The sequence below is a fragment of the Megalops cyprinoides genome, chromosome 6, assembly GCF_013368585.1.
Source record: "Megalops cyprinoides isolate fMegCyp1 chromosome 6, fMegCyp1.pri, whole genome shotgun sequence".
Lineage (NCBI taxonomy): Eukaryota > Metazoa > Chordata > Actinopteri > Elopiformes > Megalopidae > Megalops > Megalops cyprinoides.
The window spans coordinates 18576339-18596747 of record NC_050588.1 but is presented as its reverse complement, the minus strand read 5'-3'; the positions used below and the strand labels follow the sequence as shown (position 1 = coordinate 18596747).

General features: G+C 44.1%; 1 protein-coding gene across 3 annotated transcripts; it reads left to right on the top strand.

Moving 5' to 3' along the window:
• The first annotated feature begins 553 nt into the window (after positions 1-553).
• On the top strand, positions 554-18623 carry LOC118779419 (acetyl-coenzyme A synthetase, cytoplasmic-like). Of its 3 annotated transcripts, none has more exons than XM_036531531.1 (19): positions 554-1531; positions 3045-3240; positions 7648-7739; positions 7906-8009; positions 8360-8432; positions 9087-9162; positions 9417-9528; positions 10231-10275; positions 11972-12109; positions 12725-12895; positions 13139-13272; positions 13555-13687; positions 14042-14098; positions 14566-14646; positions 14823-14931; positions 15473-15541; positions 16061-16237; positions 18285-18359; positions 18463-18623. In XM_036531531.1, the coding sequence occupies exons 1-19, from the start codon at positions 1405-1407 to the stop codon at positions 18588-18590; spliced, it is 2097 nt and encodes a 698-aa protein (XP_036387424.1). In that variant the 5' UTR covers positions 554-1404; the 3' UTR covers positions 18591-18623. The 3 variants fall into 3 exon arrangements, with proteins under 3 accessions (XP_036387424.1, XP_036387422.1, XP_036387425.1); XM_036531529.1 differs by having other exon boundaries at positions 10228-10275; XM_036531532.1 differs by lacking the exon at positions 10231-10275.
• The last annotated feature ends 1786 nt before the right edge of the window (positions 18624-20409 follow it).

Below are 20409 nucleotides of genomic sequence, written 5' to 3'. Positions count from 1 at the left end.
AAAACAACTTGCTACCTGTCTCAGTTCCTCATCCATATTTCATATTTAAAAATGTAATGTAATATGCTGAATATCCGTGGTGCAGCAACAATATCAGTTTTTGAAGTACACTCTAAGAAATCAATGGAGTGAACACCCTACTTGTGATAGGTGGGTAGAACAGATACACATGACAACTGTATACTTGATGGTTATCTTCAGTTTGTTTTGTGTTTTGCAATGTATTTACACTTTAATTTCATTTAATGGAATGATCAAGAGAGTACTGACGGATAACCACGCATGTGATTAGTAGCAGTATGTGTCTCTAAGACGGAAAGGTCTTGAGGACAAGCTCTTGAGTGCTCAGGATTTTTATCTGGCTACAGCGGCGGTCTGCCAGAGTCGACGCAAGGCAAGGGTCCGTCCTGTTGCTTTAAGAAAAGCTTAAAACCACGGCGATGTCGTTGGTTAAAATGGAGCTCCGATTGGAGGAGGCTAGACACCCCACGCCCATCTGAGGGCAAACCCGTCTAACTTTGCGCCCTTGTCTCCACGCGCCGCGCTTTATTCTAGTACAAGGCAACTGCGCAGAGGGGAAAGGCAGTGGTAGAATGAAAGAGACTTTCATCTGAGGCTCTCAGGACACGATCGCGGCTATTTTTATCGTTATTAGAATGCAATGCAATGCAACTATAACACATGCATTTGTGTAGCAGGAATTAAAACTGCAGCTTGCGTGTTAAGGAAATTTGAAAAGCGACGGTAACGGCCTCACTTCGACTTTAAACGTTGCAGCCAGTCGTTTGTGTCTTTGCATTTCGTTTGTGAATGAATAAATATCCACCAAGTCCCCTGCCAAAGCTTTGGCGCCATTGAAAGGGAGCTGCTGTTATTTCCTAGCTATTTGCAGAAATAATAAAAAATAACATAACAAAGAAGACATTGCTATCTGTGCGAAAGTAATTGGATTTTGACAGCAGTTCCACCTAACATTCACCAGCGGGTGAGCTTGGTGTAGTTAGCTTAGCAAGCTAAGTGCATAAATTATTTGCGAGTTGGCTACACTTCCGGGATTCAGTACTGACATTCACTGGCTTTTGCAGCCTGGTTCTGTTGATGCGAGCACCTTGTAGTAGAATGTTGCAGTAAAGGTAGCGGTCTTGTTGCAATTTACATTTTCTCGTTACATTGCTAATTGCCTATCAGACCTACCAAGCAAAGCAAGATTCATTAAACCTTAACTGTTCTACTTTAGGGGTATTATCGTCGTGCACTTTGCTAGCTAGCTAGCTACCTCATCTACAGAGCATTATATTGCTTTGCTTTCTGCAAAATATATCTAACTATTGTTTTGTAAAGATTTTAGCCACGAAATAAGCCCAAACTCTTTATAACTTAGGTAATTTACCTAGAAAGGGCAAAATGATCCCTGACAAAGTACCCCAAGAGGACGTTTATCACGCGCCTCAAGACCTTGTCAAAGGAGCTCATGTTCCGAACTTTGAAAAATACAAAGAGCTCTACCTGAAATCCATTCAGAGTCCGGAAGGTGAGTAGGTTTCATTTGTTTTTGTTTCACTTGTTTCCTTGAAATGAACATCCTTTCAGTTGTAATAGCACGAGTTCACTTATATCTTGTGCTTGGTTGACGTTGATCACAATGTTCTACTTACTGTAACGTTACCAGCGATAGTTCACCAACAGTGTTTGTATTGAATGTTACAAATCATCGTGAGAGCCATGCTAATTTAGTCACTGTCGTTTTCTTTGGAGTGAATGGATACGTTGTATGTAGTGAGCGGTCTAGTAAAGAGTGTGTCCAAACCATCCAAGACTATGTAGGTTTAACACAGCCCAAGCCAAGCTTTTGTGTTGTTGACTTCCCTCTCCCTTGCGAAGGGAAGGGGGCGTAGTCGCCCTGTGATCACGCTCGAGGCTCATGCAAACATATTTACGCGATTATTTGACTGTTACTGCATCTCCAAAGTACCGTATCTTTTGATGAACCCTGTATTTGAAAACGAGTGTGCTCCAGTGGACTAATGTGATTTGTGTAAAGTATCTCCTAATATATATAAGGATTTATGACAGAAACTGGACTTATATCTTTGTTTCTGCCTGGGATATAAATATCAATAGCCTACCGTACCATCATATATTAATAGGCCGGTAATATCGCCGTTATACTATTGAAGGAGTTTCTTGCGTTCTTGGGAGGAACATTCATGAAGTTTGTAAATCATTGACGAGTGCACGGAGCTTATTGTAGTATCTCCTACTTGGTGTCTGCTTACATTTTGATTCTCTGCCAGTTTTTTTTCTAACCAGGAAATTGCAAAAGAGACTGGCAAGAATCTCATTTTTTCCGCATGTTTGTACAGTTTGGTTTTCTTGCGCTAATGGCTAGTAGCAGCTCCTGAACCTGCATAACTGGAAATTTCAGTTGAATTCAGACCAGCATTGATACTGACATGTTTAGGCTGCTTTTGCAGGTGCCTCATGTGGTCGGAAAGCAGGAGTCCTTTGTAGTTTGTTCTGGGCAGTGTTGCTCTGAATTGCTACACTGAAAGAGGAGGAGTTCACACAACTCCCTCTCTCAAACACTACAAGAGCACAGCTCAATCTTGAGAATTTTTTTCAGGCCAGAGTATTTAATATTTCCCCCCTTAAAATCACAAAAGCACTTTTTCTCTGCCCCCTTGCAGTTTTATGTTAGCAGGTGGGGCAAAACTAATTTTGGCCAAATCTGTATTATTGGCCATTCATCTCATGCAGCTAAGTGCTATTTTCAGCACTGGAGCTTTTGCCAGCAAGGTTGAATCCATCACATTTGTTTTCCTCTCCTGCATTGTCTGTTATGGTTGTCTTTGTCAATATTATATTTAATAATCCGAGTTTATTACAGATGTAGTAAAGTGGTACTGTCTGTATGGGTTAAATTATGCTGGACTATAAATTGACAGTAAGAATCAGGCCAGTTCAGTTTGGTGGGTGGTTAAGTCCTCTGGTGGTGGCCTTCGCTGTCATCTTCATCATCGTCAACATCATGTTTATCTTCTCAGAGTTCTGGGGTGACATAGCCAAAGACTTTTTCTGGAAGACGAAGCACACAGGAAAGTTCCTGGACTACAACTTCGATGTGACGAAGGGGAACATTTACATTCAGTGCATGGAGGGCGCCACCACCAACATCTGCTACAATGCCCTGGACTGGAACATCCATCAGCGGAACCTGGGGGACAAAGTGGCCTTCTACTGGTGGGTCAATGGCAGTGTGTCCAGAACAGGAGTGTGTATAGTCCCCTTAGCATGAGAGCTGGGTGTTATGTTGCTGAGATGACTGTATCTCTTGTGCCTTGCGGACAGTGCGGTCCAGAGTCGTTTTGCAGATGATCTGATGAAGGGAAATGGAGTGTTGTTGGTTTGTACAGGTAACATAATCACACCAGTGGCATTGGCTTTTCGCAAAGGAGCCTTTTGCCCAGGAAAAGAAGGTAGGTACGTGCAACTACCACAGCTGAGTCCATCTGGGACTTAAACCCATAATTCTCGGGTCTGGAGTTCTGAGCTGCGGTCTACTCCACCAGCTGTCCCTGTGTGTGTGTGTGTGTGTGTGTGTGTGTGCGTGTGCGTGTGTGTGCGTGTGTGCGTGTGTGCGTGTGTGCGTGTGTGCGTGTGTGTGTGTGTCAGCGGCTATGCTAAATGTTTTCGCTACACTATCTGTACATAAAGACCTGCCAGTGCATAAGCCTTCAGCATATTCAATCTGTGCAAGAGGATTTAAGAAAGGCAGAGCCCTGTAAGAGCTGTGCCTGTTTCCGTTGAGCTTGTCATGCTCCATCGACCTCTCAGATTCAGCCATAGAACTGATGGAAACAGAGGCATTGTGTGTTTCAGTAGGGTGCACGGTAGTAGCTTGCGCTCCAGCAAAAGCAACGTGTGACAGTTGAATAGATGGGTTAGGCTGTGAATTAGGTCCCATTCTTGCACCCTGCATGGCCAGGCATACTGTATCTTTTTTGTTGTTTATATCCCCATTAGTTTGTCTTCTGTACAACTGTGTCTCAAAAGTCAATCTGTATATCATCACTATACATGCATTTACAGATGAAGTCAAATTAGCTTGACACCCTTATTTAAGACCATTTTCTGGAGTTGGTAAAAGCATCCTGAAAAAATGAACATACTGGATCACTTGTAATCTAAATATTAGATCACTCTGAGCCTCTAGGGAACTTGAAGTTTTTTTAACCAATAGTTAACATAGCAAAATATAACATTTCATTTCCTTCTTACTTTGTAATAGGAAGCAAGTACTGTGACTGATGGCCTTTAGTGGCAGTAAGCCAAAAGTGTACTCCTGCTGTACTGTTATAATTACTAGTATTTTAATCCTATTTACAAATACCCCAGAACCTGTAATTGAACAGTGATTTGTCCCCGTCTTCAGCTTCTTCAGTGCATCCAAGAACGTCCAAGAGCACTTCCTGTCGTGTTTACCTGGCCAGTGGAAAGTTGCATTGGGAATCAATGTTTACCTGTTGTTTAAAATTTGAGGGACATACGAATGTGGTTCCCTCACTAAAGTGATGTCATGGCTTGTGGTTTCCGTTTGGTGCTCCAGACCTGTTGGGACGTGCACAAGCTGAAAACAGCTCTGACCTTGTGGGGTGGTACAGAATAACAGTGGAGCCAAAGATGAAATATGAGAAGGAGTCTGTGAAGCCAATGCTCGGGAATAATGACCGACTTTTTAAAAAGCTCATACCGTCTTCTCCTGGCTGCTAAATGGTGACAGCACTGTAAAGGGCAGTTAAACTGGAGACTGGGAGATGTAACTTACGATGCTTTTTGTTTCCACCACAGCTGGCCTTCATGTTGATATAAAATCGAATGGTCTGAATTACAAGATAGGTTTGGGTTGTGTCCTGTAAGGAGACGTGATAGGCTAGGAGCAGATTAGTGGAGTTTTGTGATTGGCCTGTGATTTGTTATGCATGCACAGTGGAGCATGCACTGGCAGCATGGCAGCTGTTTTGGTGTGGTTCATGAAATGGATGCTTCATGCACTCTTACCATTGTCAGGTCAAGTCACTATCTCAAATTCTAGGTCACCAAATAAACTTTGTCCTTCCTGCTGTGGGGTAGTTTTTTAAAACTAGGCTTTTATGACCATTTACTGCACAATTTGACCCAGTTAATGTTAGCAGGTCATCGTCTTGCAAAGAGGTCTTCTTTTTCCTTAGTTATTCGTATGCAACCTGATAAAAATGGTGAAAGTCCAGGTGTGGAGTGTGGAACCATGTGAAAGTGTGGATGTATTCTGCATCAGCCATTCTGCAAATGCAGCTGGTGCTGGAAGCCAGGGTCAGGTTTACACCAGCTCCCCTTTTAAGTGGTCTTAATCTCACTAATCTAGGGTCAGACAACGGGGCAAATACGTAACAAGATAAGACTTTTCTTTGTTAGTTCAGCCAGTTTTGACATTGTAGGACACACAACAGTTGTGATAGTTGTCATCCCATCATTGGCTTGTGACAATGATTATGGTATTTAATAATAATAATGATGATGATAATAATAGAAGAACTTAATAAAGGCTATCTATTATTATGTACCACTGCTATTAGGGTGCAGACTCACAGGTGAGAAAAAGAGGTGAAACAACTAAAAATACGATTGGCTGAAGGCACGTTTAACCTTTCATTATTGTACATTGTAATCGATCATTTGTTGATTTACTTATTTACTAGCTACCTTGGCTGACCTCCCTCTCCCCCTTGCTCAGTAGACGTTTCTGAAATCTGAAACAGTGCAATGTCTTGCAGAATGAGGAAGACGGGCAAGCCCGACCGGCTAATACCTCTGGCTCAGACCGAGCCTGAGGGCAGCACTGCACTGGGGCTGCGGGGTATGAGAGTGTGAGAGTGATGTTTGTCTCCTCTTCTCTGGAGGAAGGCTGCTGTGTCAGGTTGGGCTGCGTGTTGTGCAGGTTGCCAGCACAGGCTTGAAAGGGCAGTGAAGTGTATTCACAGACAGGCATGCTGAGCTTGCCAGCCTGCCTGCATGCCTGGCCCCAGTACAAATAACTCTATTATCTCCATTGCTCTGTGAGGACTCTGTGAGTGCGTTGTCAGTGCGGATCGCTCTGATTGTGTTTGTGTGCATTTCTGCACACATACATGGGAGTGTGTGTGTGTGTGTGTGTGTGTGTGTGTGTGTGTGTGTGTGTGTGTGTGTGTGTGTGTGTGTGTGTGTATATGCTTGCATGCACACACACTTGCACACTTTGTGCATACTTACAGAACACGTATAAGGTAATGATATCATTTCACTGTATTTAACATTGCAGTTAGAGCTGGCACTGGCAGTGTGGAGTTCTTTGCATAAAAACCAAAGCAAACATTGTGAAATTTAAATCTCGTTAAAGTTCCTGGAGTTTTACATCTTTAAAACACCCTTGAGTCAGCATTACTTTGTTTTTAAGATCTTTTAATGGTGTAACTTCTGTAACCTTTGGTCTCGGTGGCTGCTGTGTATTCCAGGCATTATTGCCTCCTGTAGCGGCATCGTTTTGGGTATCCAAAAGCAGGGCATTGTGTAAGAGGCGGGGCACAGAACGGCAGGCGGGGGAGAGCGGAACATTACACCCACATGCGCATGAAATGACCACACAGGACTACGCCCCTAAATACTCCAAAATACACCCTGATGATTAAAAAGCGCTTGCTGTCTGAAAGGGGTTCACCTACTTTTGAGAAGTTTATTTTCGTGTTCAAAAAGCAATGCTGCGTTCTTTGATTCTGAGTAATGTTGAGCATGTTGGTAGACAGTGCGTTGTTTAAAAAAGTCTTACCTTTAGTCTTGTAATTTACTTTTTAAAAATAGTTGTTGCATTTTTAAATCTTGCTTTTAGTTTTTTAAATGATCTTTTTTTAAGATAGATTTTTTAATGGCTTTCCCATCTCTGCCTAAAACCCCATGGTGGAGGACAGGCCCTGTGTGTCAGTGATCCCCCCTCTGACTGGTGGTGTGACTCATATCTTGGTCGTCCTCACCCCCTGTGGTAGGGGAGCTGATGGAGAGAAGGCATGTTGGCCTGTTTCCTGGTTTGTGATTATTGATATTGCAGTGTCCAGGCTGGAGTTGCAGTTGTGCGTTAGCCTGTCCCGTCTGCTTGGTCTGCTGGATGTCCTTCCCGTTTCAAGGCCGTCATGTCTGCGCCTTCTAATTTTGGCCGTTTGGGACTGATTGTGTGTAACTTCCTGCCTGCTGTATGCCTTTTAGCCCGGACTGCTGCAGATGTGGAACATGCTGCTGTTGAGAAAATTACATTAGTTTTCCACCAATATTTAAACTCTTTGTGGACTGGAAAACAAAGAAATTTCTATCTTAATTTATTTTCTCCCTGTATTTGAATCATGGTTGATTCATGGGGTTGTTTAGCAGTAAAGTAGGCCTAACTCTGTTAAAGTACAGGTCAGCTGCATTTAAGACAGCGTTCACAAAATGGACATGGAAAAAAAAACATCTCTAGATGATGTCAAGGTTTTCTCTGCTATGGTTTTATGCATTTTTATATTATTGGATATATATTGTTTGATTAGTCTGAAATGTGCTGTTTTAATATTTATTGTGCTGCGTTTGTGTTCTGTTGACCTGAAGGGAAGGAAACGAGCCTGGAGACGAACTCAAGGTGACGTACAGGGAGCTTCTCCACCAGGTCTGCAAGTTTGCCAACGTCCTCAAATCAGTGGGTACGTCTACCTCCTTATCAAATCTAAATCACTTACCTCTCCCTTTATTTAGAGCTCTCCAAAGCAGGCAGTCTATGTTGAAGTAAAGTGCTGTGGTATTAGGATCCTGGGGTGTGTCTGTGCTGTGATGTGAAAGAGCATCTCTCTCTGGTCTGCGGATGCTCAGGGGTGAGGAAGGGTGACCGGGTGTCCATCTACATGCCCATGGTGGTGGAGCTGGTGGTGGCCATGCTGGCCTGCGCTCGGATCGGGGCCGTGCACTCCATCGTGGTGAGGGAGAACACACAGAGCACACGCAAAACCCGCCACACAAAATGGGGCCTGCATGCAGCTTTAACTGAGTCTTTTAGCCACGCACGCACACATACACACACACACACACTCGGACGCACTCACATACACACACTGCAGCCTAGTAAAAATGTCTTGCTCATTTGTTGCCCCACAACAGTGTAAACACACACACGCACACGTGTGCACACACAGGCACTGAAACTGAACCTAAACAAATCTTCACCTGAAGTATTACCCACAGCATTTTAGCCCCACTTTGCAGCTGTGGCCGTAGTGTATTCTGTTATATGGTATGTTAACCCTTGTCTCTCTGACGTGTGCTCCAGTTTGCAGGCTTCTCCGCAGAGTCGCTGTTTGAGAGGATCATGGACTCGCAGTGCTCTCTGCTCATTACTGCTGGTAAGAGAGGAGGAGACTGCCCTTTACCTGCTCATCCTGGCTCACAGCGCCCCCTAATGGAAATACAGTTCTATTTGCCATTTTATCCTGCTTTCTTTTGGAAGAAGTGAGCAGCTTATGATTAGACTTGGAAAAATTTTTATTTTCATGAAGGTGTAATTACTGTCTTCTTTATTATTTCTCATCATTTTCAATCACAATGTCAAGAAGTCAGAAACACATGTAGCTCAGCAGCTAGTTTCTGGAGATTTAATGCATTGTTGAACCTCCTAATTGTTCCATGTCCAGCAGTGCACAGTGGCAGATGTGACTGTAGTTTGCCTTGGTATGACCGTAGCTTTCCTTATTCACTACAACATTTGGTTTTACCTCCCTTTAATGCTAAGGACACATCACATGGAAAGAAATAAACGTTAATACATAATGAAAGGGATTTTGGTGTGGGGAGAGCATTCTGTTTTGTTTTTAGGAGTTTCCTTGCTTTGTGTCTTGATAAACTGATCTGTTAGTGTCAATATTCTTCTCACTTATGGATACCACAGCAGTCCTTGACCAGGTATTGACAGTTGTGTCTGTGTTGGCAGTAGGAATACCGTGTAAATGTGATAAGTACCCTTTAAGTTGGGTGTTGATATTGTGAGTTTTCTCCCACAGATGGGTTCTACAGAGGAGACAAGCTGATCAGCCTGAAGCTGATTGCTGATGATGCACTGCAGAGATGCAGAGACAAGTAAGAGCGAAACGCACAGCGATGTTAGCATCCTGTGCTGGATCTGGAGAGCACTTTACATACCCTGTTTGCCTGAGTGTGTGTTTCTGTGTTGCATGTTAGACAGAGGAAGTGTTAGTCCTACTAGTCTCGGTACTTGGCTGTGTCCTACTAAGGAGGAATTGTGGTGTTGCAGAAGTGTATGTGGTTGTGTGTGTGTGTGTGTGTGTGTGTGTGTGGCGATTCTGTGCCATTATCACCTGTCTCTCCTGCAGGGGTGTCCCAGTAGAGAAATGCATCATGCTGAAGCACCTGTCTAAAGAACAGCCCGACTCCCCAGCTGCCTCCCCGTCCCCACCTGCAAAGCGACCCTGCCCTGACCTGCAGGTGAGTGGGAGCCTTGGTCACTCTCTCAGCATGAGTGTGGACACCCACTGACTGCAACACATACTATTGTCATATGACCTGTAGCCTCTGCTACTTTCATTTTAAATGACTGTTCAGGACCATGCAGGACCATTTTGTATGTGTTTGTTATTCTCTGAGGTTAGGGCATCAAACATTAATAAAATAAAAGAGAGATTTTCTTTCATTCCTTTAAAAATTCTTTAGTTTTGTTTCGGCTACTTATTTTGAGGGACGCCACTGCTCTTCCCAGGCAGAGATGCTGCTTAATCTGAAAAGACAGTAAAAATGCGTCAGTGGTGTAGCAGGTCTAAAGGGTTAGTTATGGGACAGGCTACATGATGTTAACCTAGTGTGCTTTTTAAATTTGCTTTTCGGTTTTGATAAGAGGTTTTACTGTGGTACTTTATCAGTATTGACAGGAATGTGTGTAGCTGGTAAAATTAGCACCTCGTGGGGGGGGACTAATGCTTTTCAGCATGTTCCCTTAATCATTAACTTCTGTGCAGCCTTAGTTTTTCTTAAATGTAGAAACATTTAGTTATCATTGACAAATTGTATCACAAATTGAACACATATATATGTTTGTGGGGGTTTTTTTTGCCAGCAGTATGATTTGAATCGCTGCCTTTGTGATGCACCAAGTAGTTTATTTCCTGTAATCTTTCAATTGACCCTTAGCAGGAGACACCCAAAGACAAAGTAAGGAAAATCCGCCCCAAGGCCCAGGTATTTTCCACAGTTCCCCGAGACTTTCCTTTTAGCTCCTGTTTTTTTGCTTCGAAAAGCCCTTTCTCATCTATTTCTAGTCCTAACAGCCGTCTGGTTAATGTTCTCTAGTGATGGGAGGGTGAAGCTATTGTGTGTCATCAGCGACTCGTTCATTTGATCCAGTCATGGTTTTGTGCCATGCAGAGCAGAGCCTTTTCATTGGTTCGTGTGAGTCTTTGATTGACACTACATGTTAGCTTTACCCGTGATGGGGTTCACTAAGCTTCATTCACCAATCACTAGTGTCTAATGTTTCTCTCTGCCACTCACAGCCACCAGTAACAAACCTGCTCAGCCCTGGTACTTACAGCTAATCAATCTAACATTATAAAAGCTTTTTTGCAATCTTGTTTGAAACCTTGTGAAAGCATCAGATGTTTTTCTAATGGCTGTTGTCCAATAAGCTCTTTGAGCCTCTCCTACCTTAAAGGACCTAAGAAGGGAATTTAATTTGTCAAATTAAGATCATGGCTATTTTAAAACTGCCATGAGAAGCAAGTTATCCAGCTTGGTTTTGCTTTGGTAGAAAAGAGTCTGGTCATATGAGCATCAATCACGATCTTGTAACACGGTGTAAAAATTGTGATTGGATGTGGCCTGGCAGACAATGCTCATGTGACCTGGCAGACACCCATGTAAAACCAAAGATGGTATGCCTTTGATAAGATGCTATAGGCCTCCAGCACCAGGGTTGAGTATATATTGCACCCTAACAGGCAGGTCCAGGACAGTGAACCAGCACTTTGAAACCATCAATATGTTTGTGTGTCCCTTCATGCCATTATTCTTATTAATTTACTTAGCTGTTTACATGGTAGAGGCTATTATCCAGAGAAACTTAGATGGCTAGTGTAGCATGATGCATCTCACAGGAACAACAAGAACAACACTATCTTAGGTACAGAACAGCCAGCATTCCAGATAGGGCACCTACCTGGAAAAAACAGTTACCCCCCAAAACACTGTTCTTAGAGTTCATAACACTGAATTAAACATCTTTTAAGAGATACCCTTATCCAGCATTACTTCTTACTTCTTACTATCTAAGAGTTGCATTTAATCCACAACCAGATTTAATCCACAACCAGTCCCAGTTCCTGAACCAGTACTCCCCACGGTGCACCCACCCCACATATTGTGAGGGGTGTTGCAGCTTTGGCTGAAGCACATTGCAGTTTCATTTGGAGATCCCAGCACATCATGTTTCTTTGTGTTGTTTTTGTTCTCTGTGTGTAACACTGCTTCTAAATGCATGTTTGACATGACTAACATCACCTGTGGACATTTTATTGTTTTTCTTTGCCATTAGTTTAAGAGGCCATTTCCTGTTCTCTAAAGCAGTTTTTGTGTTATTTTTTATTTTATTTTCATTTTATGTTATTTATTTCCTTCTAAAAACAATACCCAACACTTTCCCTGCTTTCTCTCATGATCCCAGAAAATTAGAATAAATTGGTATTGAACAGGCTGTCTGTTTCGGTGAAGTTTTGGGAGAAAAGCTGCATGTGTTTAAAAACATGGCTGGACCCTAAAAGTACCCAGCCATCACAGAGGAAGAGAGAGGCATCGGTAGCATGTTTCTACCTTAGAGTCTTAGCCTCCCGGAACTGGGGGCGCCGTTTGAACGGGGTTCTGAGGTCTGTGTTCCGTGCAGGTGCCCTGGAACCCCGAGGTGGACCTCTGCTGGCACACGCTGGTGGACGGGGCATCTGAGGAGTGCGAGCCAGAGTGGTGTGCGTCCGAGGACCCTCTCTTTATCCTGTACACCAGCGGCTCCACAGGCAAACCCAAGGTACTGGCCCCCTTTCTCCTTCTCTCCCTCTGTCCCTTTCTCCTTCTCTCTCTCTCTCTCTCTCTCTCTGTAAGGAGGATGTTTGCTGTTGATGGGTCCACCTGTTACATAGTGAAGTGAAAAGAGAACTGATATACTAATGTTGCAGGGTAAGGTTCTTAATTAGTTTTCCTTATACTAGGTGTTCCTTGGAGACACTCAGTTTATTTGCATCGTGTCTAAGCATACAGATAATATGGAAATGCCCCCATTACAGATGGAGTATTATTTACATTACGTTACTGTCTTAGTAAACACCCCCATCCAGAGGGACTTGCATAGCTTATATGTCATCCACTCATACATGCTGAAGACTTATTCAGGTAAACTACCTTGCTCTGAGGTACAACTGCAATGCCCCACTGTAGGGTTTGACCGGCTCCTTACCACCACACCACACTGCTGTCCTTCCTTACATATGTCTCCTCTGTGTCCCCTGTGTAATGGTGTTAGTATTTTCATAGGTAAAGATAAGGAACTGAGGAACATTCAGAATCTCCAAACTAGGATGCACATTATCCTGTGGCTAATGGCTGGAACTTTAGTAAAGGATTCGCTTTTCGCTGTTTTTCCCAGGGTGTTCTGCACACGGTCAGTGGATACATGCTCTACGCTGCTACTACCTTCAAGCTGGTGTTCGACTACCAGCCTGATGATGTGTACTGGTGCACAGCGGATATTGGCTGGATCACAGGCCACTCCTACATCACCTACGGGCCCCTGACCAATGGAGCCACCAGCGTACTGGTGAGGGAATTCTGTCTTGTGTGGAAGGGAAACCATGTGTCTCTCAAAGTGTGAAATCTGTGGTGGTCTGTGTCTGCATGTGTACTGTATGTGTGTGAAGGTCTGTATGTATGACTGGTGTGATCGTGTGTGCTTTTGTGTGCAGATACTGAATTATAGTGTTAGTAATATTGTACAGATTTAAATATGATACCAAATTCTGTTGAGTATTGTGTTACCAATGGTGGTTTCTCTCTGCTTCAGTTTGAGGGCTTGCCAACTTATCCAGACATGAGCCGCATGTGGGAGATCGTGGATAAGTACCAAGTGACCAAGTTCTACACCGCTCCCACCGCCATCCGTCTGCTGATGAAGTATGGCAGTGCTCCGGTCCAAAAGTGAGTTTCACAGGACATGTGCTTTACTGACCGTTAAAAGCTGGGTTTCTCATGTCCGTTTCCAAGAATGGGAATCTGCAGTAGCAGAACCATGCAGTACATCCGATTTTGTGTTGTTTTTTTATGAAACTGTCTTCAGCTGCCATCTTGCAGCCTAAGAATCAGTCATGTCACTCAGTCACATACTGACTGAGTTCCAAGTCTCTGATCACTCCAGAAGCAGCAAACACTCATTCATCAGTCCTGTGTGCCTAAATTGCCTCTCCCCCACGCCCCCTGCAGGTTCAGGCGGGACTCTCTGAAGGTGCTGGGCACGGTGGGCGAGCCCATTAACCCGGAGGCCTGGCAGTGGTACTACAGTGTGGTTGGGGAGAAGAAATGTCCGGTGGTGGACACCTTCTGGCAAACTGAGACGGTGAGGAGCCTGCAGAGAGCTTCCGCAACTTTGTGTCCTGCTTTACTGACTGAAAAGCAGGCATACAGACCCACTTTTCCCAGGATTTAACTCCCAGTAAAACACGGTACTAAAATAACCCCCTGCCCTGCAACAAGGCCTATTTAATTGAGGATAATGGTTTGATGCATGGCTTCTGACCAAATACTTATGGGATGTTTCAGAGTAAATAAAAAATGAGCAAGTACAGAAGGGGGGTAATGTGTCTTAGGTGCCTGAGGAAACCGTTGCTTTCTGTGGGTTGGTGTGGGAGGTCTTTTAACAATGAGACCCTACTCTTCCTCTTCCTCCTCCTCACTGCTCTCTCTCCCCAAGGGTGGGCATGTGCTGACTCCGCTGCCTGCTGCCACACCCATGAAACCCGGTTCAGCAGTAAGCGTTCATTTATTTACATACACCCACACACATACATACACATATATATATAAATAAGATATTTTTTGTTTATATAAAATAGTCTGTATGAATATGCTTTGACATGCACATGCATTTCATATTTCTTAAACACCAAGTTCAAATATATTACTATTTATCTGTAAGTGGTTTTCACAGCATAGTTTTCCGTCACAGTGTGGGGTGGAGGTGGTGGATATCTACATGGCAGTAATGAAGCAGCGAAGAACTACATTTGATACCTTGACATTATTATATGTTGTTTTCTAAGATGGCACCTTCACTTTCATAATTCCATTTAGGGACCATAAGATTGTGTGTGTTCTTAGTTAATGCATATGGCCCTAAGGCTCAGTGTTAGGGTGTGCAACACTTTTAGCGTTTGACTTGCATCTGAACTGTCTCTGGTGCCTAACTTCCTGCTGTTCCTGCACTTTGGTCTGCAGACGTTTCCTTTCTTCGGTGTTGTCCCCGCCATCCTGAATGAGTCGGGGGAGGAGCTGGAGGGACCAAGCGAAGGTTACCTGGTAAGGACACTCAATCATGACATTATTTATTGGCCTTAGTGACAGTAAGCTGTTCTGTAGCAGTCTTGTATGGCATCCCGTAATTTTATATGATGGAGAGAAGGAATGGAAGTAGGTTTGTGATAACGTGGAGGTGCTCGTGACTGACTTTGTTCTCCCACCCTGTGATTTCTCAGGTGTTCAAACAGCCCTGGCCAGGCATCATGAGGACTGTCTATGGTAACCACCAGAGATTTGAGGCCACCTACTTCCAGAAGTTCCCTGGATACTACGTCACAGGCGATGGTAAGATCGGGGTGGGGAGCGCACACAGCGCTGAACAGAACCGCACACCCCAGTGCAGCTGGGTTTAGGTAAAGTAAAGCTAGATTGGCTGCACTACCACATTTGTAGCTCAGAAATGTGGTAACATCACAGTGTGAAGATTCCCCCAGGTAGTACGAGTCGTTACACATAAACAAGTTAAACAGCAGTTAGACTGAGCTTACGTGGCATCAAGGTTGTAAATTCCTGACAGTAAATAACTATGACCTGTCAGTTCTACATCATAAAATAAGCATTTTCTGTGCTGTTCAATATGACACTTCCTCTGACAACAATGCCCAGATATGTTCGCCAGGTAAACGCGGCAGGTGTGAGGAGGGTGTGGCTTCTGTGTGAGAGGGAGTGTGGAGTATGATGGAGTCACAGCGGCTGTGAAGCTGTGACATGTGAATGAAGGGGGGAGGGGCTCTATTATATTAACTGTGTGGCTTTTGGGTAAAGAGGTGTGACCTCTGAATGAGGAGGGCGGGGCCACTGTGTAAGCTCCCTGCCATGTCCCCAGGTTGCAGACGGGACCAGGACGGGTACTTCTGGATCACAGGCAGGATAGACGACATGCTGAATGTCTCAGGTGAGCAGCTTTGAGCAGGGGTGTCCATATCCCTTCACTTTTACCTTGTCTCAGATTTTCAGTACTGTCCCTCTCTCTCTATGACTCATTCAGTTCATTTATTTGCTTGATGCAGCTCACACAGAGTGAATTTGATCTGTATGTTGGCTCAAGGCTAGTCTGGAATGTGTGCACGTGTGTGTGTGCGTGCGTGCGTGCGTGCGTGCGTGCGTGCGTGCGTGCGTGCGTGTGCGTGTGTGTCGACCTGTATGTATATTTGTTCATGCCTGTGTCCATGCCTGTTGTGTGTGTGTGTGTGTGTGTGTGTGTATACATGACTGGGTCCATGCCTGTTCAGTGTGTGTATGTGTGTATGTGTGTATGTGTGTATGTGTGTATGTGTGTGTGTGTGTGTGTGTGTGTGTGTGTGTGTGTGTGTGTGTCCATGTGTGTGTGTGTGTGTCCATGCCTGTGTCCATGCCTGTTCTGTATGTGTATGTGTGCATGCCTGTGTGTGTAAGCTCTGCGCTGTGTCCCCAGGTCACCTGCTGAGCACGGCAGAGGTGGAGTCGGCGCTGGTGGAGCACCCGGCCGTGTCGGAGGCAGCGGTGGTGGGCCGGCCGCACCCCGTGAAGGGCGAGAGCCTGTACTGCTTCGTCACTCTCATAGACGGTGTCGCCTACAGCACCACCCTGGAGACGGAGCTCAAGCAGCAGGGTCAGTCCTTCACCATGCCTGCGCTCACTCATCACTCACTTCATTCATCATTGTTTGCTTTGAACCAGTCTACCATTTTATTTGCTCCTCTCTTTTTTCACTCTGTGTGGCAGTCCTGCCTTTGCAGATCACGCCTCTCTGTCTGTGCTGTTTAGGGTGCTGTGCTGGCGCTAAACAACATGAGACATACACTCACTGAGCACATTATTAGCAACACCTGTACATCGACTTATTCATGTAATTATCTAATCATCCAATCGTGTGGTAGCAGTGCAGTGCATAAAACCATGCAGATATGGGTCAGGAGCTTCAGTAAATGTTCACATCAACCATTAGAATGGGGAAAAAATGTGATCTCAGTGGTTTCGACCGTGGCATGATTGTTGGTGCCAGACGGGCTGGTTTGAGTATTTCTGTAACTGCTGATCTCCTGGGATTTTCACGCACAACAGTCTTTAGAGTTTACTCAGAATGGTGCCAAAAACAAAAAACATCCATTGAGCGGCAGTTCTGCGGACGGAAACACCTTGTGGATGAGAGAGGTCAGCGGAGAATGGCCAGACTGGTTCGAGCTGACAGAAAGGCTACAGTAACTCAGATAACCACCCTGTACAATTGTGGTGAGCAGAAAAGCATCTCAGAATGCACAACACGTCGAACCTTGAGGCGGATGGGCTACAACAGCAGAAGACCACGTCGAGTTCCACTTCTGTCAGCCAAGAACAGAAAGCTCAGGCTGCAGTGGGCACAGGCTCACCAAAACTGGACAGTTGAATGTAGCCTGGTCTGATGAATCTCGAGAGGCACACACATGGTAGGGTCAGAATTTGGCGCCAGCTGCGTGGACCCATCCTGCCTTGTGTCAACAGTCCAGGCTGGTGGCGGTGGTGTAATGGTGTTGGGAATGTTTTCTTGGGCCCGTTAATACCAATCAATCAGAGTATTGCTGCTGACCATGTGCATCCCTTCATGGCCACAACTTACCATCTTCTAATGGCTACTTCCAGCATGATAATGCACCATGTCACAAAGAAAAAGTCGTCTCAAACTGGTTTCATGAACATGACAATGAGTTAAATGTTCTTCGGTGGCCTTCCCAGTCACCGGATCTGAATCCAATAGAACACCTTTGGGATGTGGTAGAACAGGAGATTCGCAGCATGAATGTGCAGCTGACAAATCTGCAGAAATTGCCTGATGCAATCATGTCAACATGGACCATAATTTCAAAGGAATGTTTCCAACATCTTGTGGAATCCGTGCCACGAAGAATTGAGGCTGTTTTGAGAACAAAGGGAGGCCCTGCCCAGTATTAGTATAGTTCCTAATAAAGTGCTCAGTGAGTGTAAGTATGTGTATAAGCACAGGGGAAGGGGCCTCTGATCAGGGCACAGTCAATGTTTCATGGCTTTTTCAAATCCAAGTGGTGTGTTATGTAAACCTGTATGCAGTCAAAACTGATAATTGCAGTGATTCCCACATCTTGTCCTGGTTTTAGCTTCCAACCAAGATCAAGATTGTCACGTTTGATTGAGCTGTTAATCAGATGCTCATAAGAATTTTACATTATATGATTTGCAAGTTGATTTTCAGTTCTTTGTTACAAATATATGTTGTTGAAAATGAAAATGTAAATCTTAAAATAATAGTGGGGTGCAAGTAAAGGTCTTCTATTTATTTATTTCTCTATTATTTGTCTTTGTATTTGAGACTTAAAAATCAAGAACGACAGCTATTCAAAAATAATTGAGTAATTGAGAAGAAACAGTTTAACATTATCTTTATTATAGCACCATCAACAGCATGTTTATGGGAGCTCAAATGAATGGATGTCAAACCATAATCAAAATTCTTGGTGTGACCCCAAGAGTCGGGCTGAGACACCACTAGCACCAGTTTTTCCACTCCTCTGGTTTGCCTAATAGAGTGTGTCAATCTCTTCTGTCCACTAGGGGGAGACATTGCTTTTGATGTAATATTTTTACTTGCTGATCGTTTTTGCCGTGACATTGCGTCGCTTAGTATTTTCTTGTGTTCTGCCTGACAGTGAGAGAGAAGATTGGAGCCATCGCCACTCCTGACTACATGCAGAATGCTCCCGGGCTGCCCAAAACAAGATCTGGTGAGGATCTTTTTCCCATTGTTTTCACGCTTGAAATCCAGTGGGCGATTATTATTGCGTTCATACGTGTCTGCTCTCCCCATCTTCCTCTCTGCCGACACAGGCAAGATCATGCGTCGCGTCTTGCGTAAGATTGCGAGGAACGAGAGGGACCTGGGGGACGTGTCCACGCTGGCCGACAGCTCCGTCATCGATCAGCTCTTCAACAACCGCTGCCCTACTGCTGTGTGACGGGGCCGAGTCAGGGCGGGGCCAAACCCCCCAGTGAAAGATGTAAAAATTGTACTGTGGGTGAGGGGGGGGGGGGTATTAGGAACACATAGTGGAAGGGATCAATGAAAATGCAGTTGGGATTCATATGAACAGCAGTTTCCTGGTACATTTATGTATATAGTATATAAATATTTTTGAGTTTTGTTTTATGAAATATGGTTCTTGGTATTTTATTTTTTAAGATTTTTAGCCAAATCCCCTTGTTCCACCAGGAAAGAGGTGTGTGTGTGTGTGTGTGTGTGTGTGTGTGTGTTGACATACACTCATAGTACATACATGCTTTTTTTAAATTTGTCAGTCCAGTTGTGTTTGTTATTTTTTGTAATCCCTGTAGGTGTATTTAAGGTGATCACCTACAGAGAGGTAGAATGGTGGACATGATAGACGTGTGTGTGCGAGTATGGTAATATGCTGTCAGAGTTGTTTCTCCATGTGCCATATAATGTGTAATGGATGTTTAGTCATAATCAGATCACAGATCACTCTACAGTAGTGAGTAATGGTTATTGACCCTTTAATTCATTAACAGCAACTCCTGTTTTTGTTTGACTCTGTGAATTGTTTAGTTGTAGTTCAGAACAGTAGTTGCAATTAGCTATGCTTGAACTCAGGTGCGGCTTTCGTGGTGTTAAAGTCACACTTTTTAAATTTTTTTTGACAGGGCTATGTAAGGGACTCTCTCTTGTTACTTTTAAACCATTTATTCATTTAACTGTCTATGTTTATATGTTTGGAACCAGCAGAATGCACAGAGCCAACTCCAGGATTATAAACGTCAGTTTAACCCTACCACATATATCAATATCTTTCACTCTTGAACTTTGTCATAATTTATCCATTTTTCGTTTCAGTTCAAGATAAAAACAAAATGTGTCTTGGATTCGTTCTTTGTGTGGAGTGTGCTGTACTGAAGAAGAGATGCAGTGTAGCCATAAATTATTGCAAACACTGCAGTCCTTAGCCAGACCCTCTGGCATGGCTCACATACACATTATCCATTTAAACAGCTGGTTGTTGAGGGGAGCAGAACTAGTACCCCTGTTCAGGGATTTGAACCTGTGAACTGTTGGTTACACTTCCATTTCCCTGTACACTACAACGCCTGATCACCTGGTCCAGCCCCAGCTTTCTCATGCAGACACACCCAGGTCAGGTTCAGGTGTGGATGGGGGACTGTACTTGTGTTCTCACACATGTTCTGCTGAATAGGATGAAGTTTTGTTTTACCTCCAGTTCCTCATGAACTGTGGAAAATCTGAAAAATTGCCACACAACCCATATTCCAAATTCCTTAGCCAAGCCAAAAGGAGGTGGGTTTGCACTGAGAAAGCAAGGGTCCTGCACAGTGGTGTAAGTGTTGGTTAAACTGGTTTTGGGTCATGTGATGATCCTCCTTCTGAACTACTCCTGAGTGAATGGATTCCCTGCTAGGGATGCTGCTGTGGCCTTAGTGTCCAGCAGGGGGTGCTGTTTCCACAGATCTTGTTGATATTGATGATGCTATTTGCCCCAATTCCAGTTGTTACACTCATATGTTGCCACATTATTTCATAGAGATCTTATTCTGTTTAATTATCGATCATTTCTCAACACTCAAGAGTCGAAGCTGTCGCTGTAGAGTTTGGGAGTATAACTAATAAGATGAATCTGAACAGAACACTGCCAGGGCATGCAGAACAGGGAGCCACTGCAGATTGTAGCTGCTGTGTGTTTTCCCTGTTCAACACAGTGCTGCAGGCAGCAGGTTTGAAAAGTGCAGGCTTTTATTTTGACTGCA